This window comes from Malus sylvestris, chromosome 17 (genome assembly GCF_916048215.2).
Source record: "Malus sylvestris chromosome 17, drMalSylv7.2, whole genome shotgun sequence".
NCBI lineage: Eukaryota > Viridiplantae > Streptophyta > Magnoliopsida > Rosales > Rosaceae > Malus > Malus sylvestris.
The window spans coordinates 13,655,798-13,658,081 of NC_062276.1; the positions used below are offsets into that span (position 1 = coordinate 13,655,798).

Below are 2,284 nucleotides of genomic sequence, written 5' to 3' on the forward strand. Positions count from 1 at the left end.
TTTGCATGGTTACGACATTTCATTATAAGTGAGCTTAAAAATACATGAAGATCATACACTTGATAAGCAGCAAGCAATAATATTCAATCTTTCATTACTCCATTTGCTAAGATTGATGCTCACTTCATAATCCGACAATATTTCCGGCAATAATCCGACTCTAAATCCTAATCAACCATTTACCGATAACCGCTACTCTCTCCTAACATCATGATTTCACAAACTGACTCAACTACTATGTCACAAACACCACAAGAAACAGATAATTCGCTCCAATCTACCATTTTTAACACAATTTTGCCAACATGGGTTGTTTTCTTTATTACCTTAGCTGCTACAATCACTGTTGTTGTTGTTGTTGCTACGATGGTTACTAGCATTCCCAACCCCGTTAACCCTGCTTTTTCTCCCACTTCCACTCTTCAGCTGAGAAATCTCCACCTGTGTCTTCATGAAAAACTGCAGCCTCTGCAACTCCAACTCCTTGGCAAACTTCATCCTCTGCTTCTCCATCTCCACCACCTGCTGCAGCTTCGCTGACTCCGCATGCTCATAAGCCTCCCCAAACTTCAATATCGCTCGAGTCAGTTCCCTCACCGAGCTCCCACACCCTCCTCCTCCTCCTCCTCCTCCTCCTCCTCCTTCTCCTTCTCCTTTCTCCCTACCCACCGCACAAGGTCTTAATCCACCCCCTACCCTTTTCCTCACGCTCGCATTGGCATTGACCTTGGCATTGGCAGTCCTCCTCTTCTGCTCGAAAATCTCATTATCAATCGAAATAGGCGAAGGCTCCCGAGACTCGTCTGAGTCCGATTCTACCAAATCCCTTTGTCTAATCTTTCCCTCCCGTTTCGCCCTACGCCCGATAAATTGGCTATGTCGAAGCCCGACCGGCATTTTTTTGCTATGCCCCGAAAACCCACCACTACCACCGCCGCCAGCAGACCCAGGACCCACCTTAGCACCAGAGGGGCCAATCAAATGATCGAGCCTCTCGTAAAAAGGCCACTTGCTGGGTCCTCCTCCGGCCCCAATCTTCGATTTTTCGAGTTTATACTTCTTCTTCACAGTATCAATCCTATTTTTACACTGTATGTCAGTCTTTGGAATCTTACCGTAGTTCTCCCTGCTGCTCACGACGTCCGCCACCTCCTTCCAGTGCTTCTGCTTCAAATTCCCCCTGCTCAGCTCCAAGTACCTCTCCCCCCACGCCTCGATCAGCACCGCCGTCGCCCCTTCGCTCCAGCAATCTTCCCTTCCTCCGCCGCTGCTCCGTCCCTGTTGCTGAGCCGACGACGGCAGAGCTAGGGTTAGGATTTTGTTCTGAGTCGGCGTCGGCGCTGGAACCTGCGCCGGCGGCACCGCCACCGTCACCGTAATCCGACCGTTCTGCCTCGTCGACGCCGGCGATCGGCTTCCTCCCGATGCCGGTGACTGGATCTCGTCGTCCTCTTCCATCGATACGACTGCAATCGTGCGCGGATCTGGATCGGTCGGGTCTAGATCCAAAATTCGGTAGTAAACTGCGCCGGTGCGTAGACTATCACCGATCTGAGAGCTGGCACTGGTTCAGAGGGATTGAGGAGAGTAAGGGTTTTGTATCGGGTGCTATCGTGCGCCGGAGGTCGTAGGATATGAGATATCGGCGATGTGAATTTTAGGTTTTGGGGGGTTGGAATGCTTTTAGTTCGAAGAGAGAGAGAGGGTTTGGGTTGACCGGCTTCTCGCGTTTACGGAAAACGTTAATTTGGTGTTTTTTGTTGGGTTGCGTATTCTCGGTTGACGGAAAAACCTGAGGGAGTCAAGGGACTCAAAGAGAGGGGCGTTGGGGTTTGACGGCGTCCGTCGAGGGGTACATAAGGTGAGGACACGTGGTTGGGTAGGGGACCCGGCAGTCGATATGGCGGGATTTAATTGGGGAAGAGGTAGAGTCCCCGTCACCGGCGTCAGGAAACAGCCGGCTTAGGAGTAATTGACGTAAAACTCCATGGTGTTTTGCTGCAATTACCGGTGCCGTCATTACCTCACCTGACATTTACTCGGCTGTGGCTTCCCTGGTCTGAATTCTGGTGTTTCCGAAATTATTAATTCCTAATGGAGAAAATAATCTTTTTGTTAAAAGTTATTTATTAGTACAAACTCAAAGATTAAGGACAATCTTTTTGTTATGAGAGAGGTGACATCATAGTACTAACTCAATATTTGTTTGCTTGTGTTTTCTCTAATGTCATTTTAGACTAAATCTGAAGATAAAATTTACAAATTAAATAATGTGTTACTAATA

General features: G+C 48.5%; 1 protein-coding gene across 1 annotated transcript; it reads right to left on the bottom strand.

The window, feature by feature from the left end:
• LOC126610685 (trihelix transcription factor ASIL2-like) lies at positions 1-2,060 on the bottom strand. Its single transcript, XM_050278792.1, has one exon. The coding sequence runs from the start codon at positions 1,456-1,458 to the stop codon at positions 328-330; it is 1,131 nt and encodes a 376-aa protein (XP_050134749.1). The 5' UTR covers positions 1,459-2,060; the 3' UTR covers positions 1-327.
• Between the last annotated feature and the right edge of the window lie 224 nt (positions 2,061-2,284).

Coding starts and splice junctions, on each gene's coding strand:
- LOC126610685 (XM_050278792.1), bottom strand. CDS start 1,458: ATGGAAGAGGACGACGAGATCCAGTCACCGGCATCGGGAGGAAGCCGA.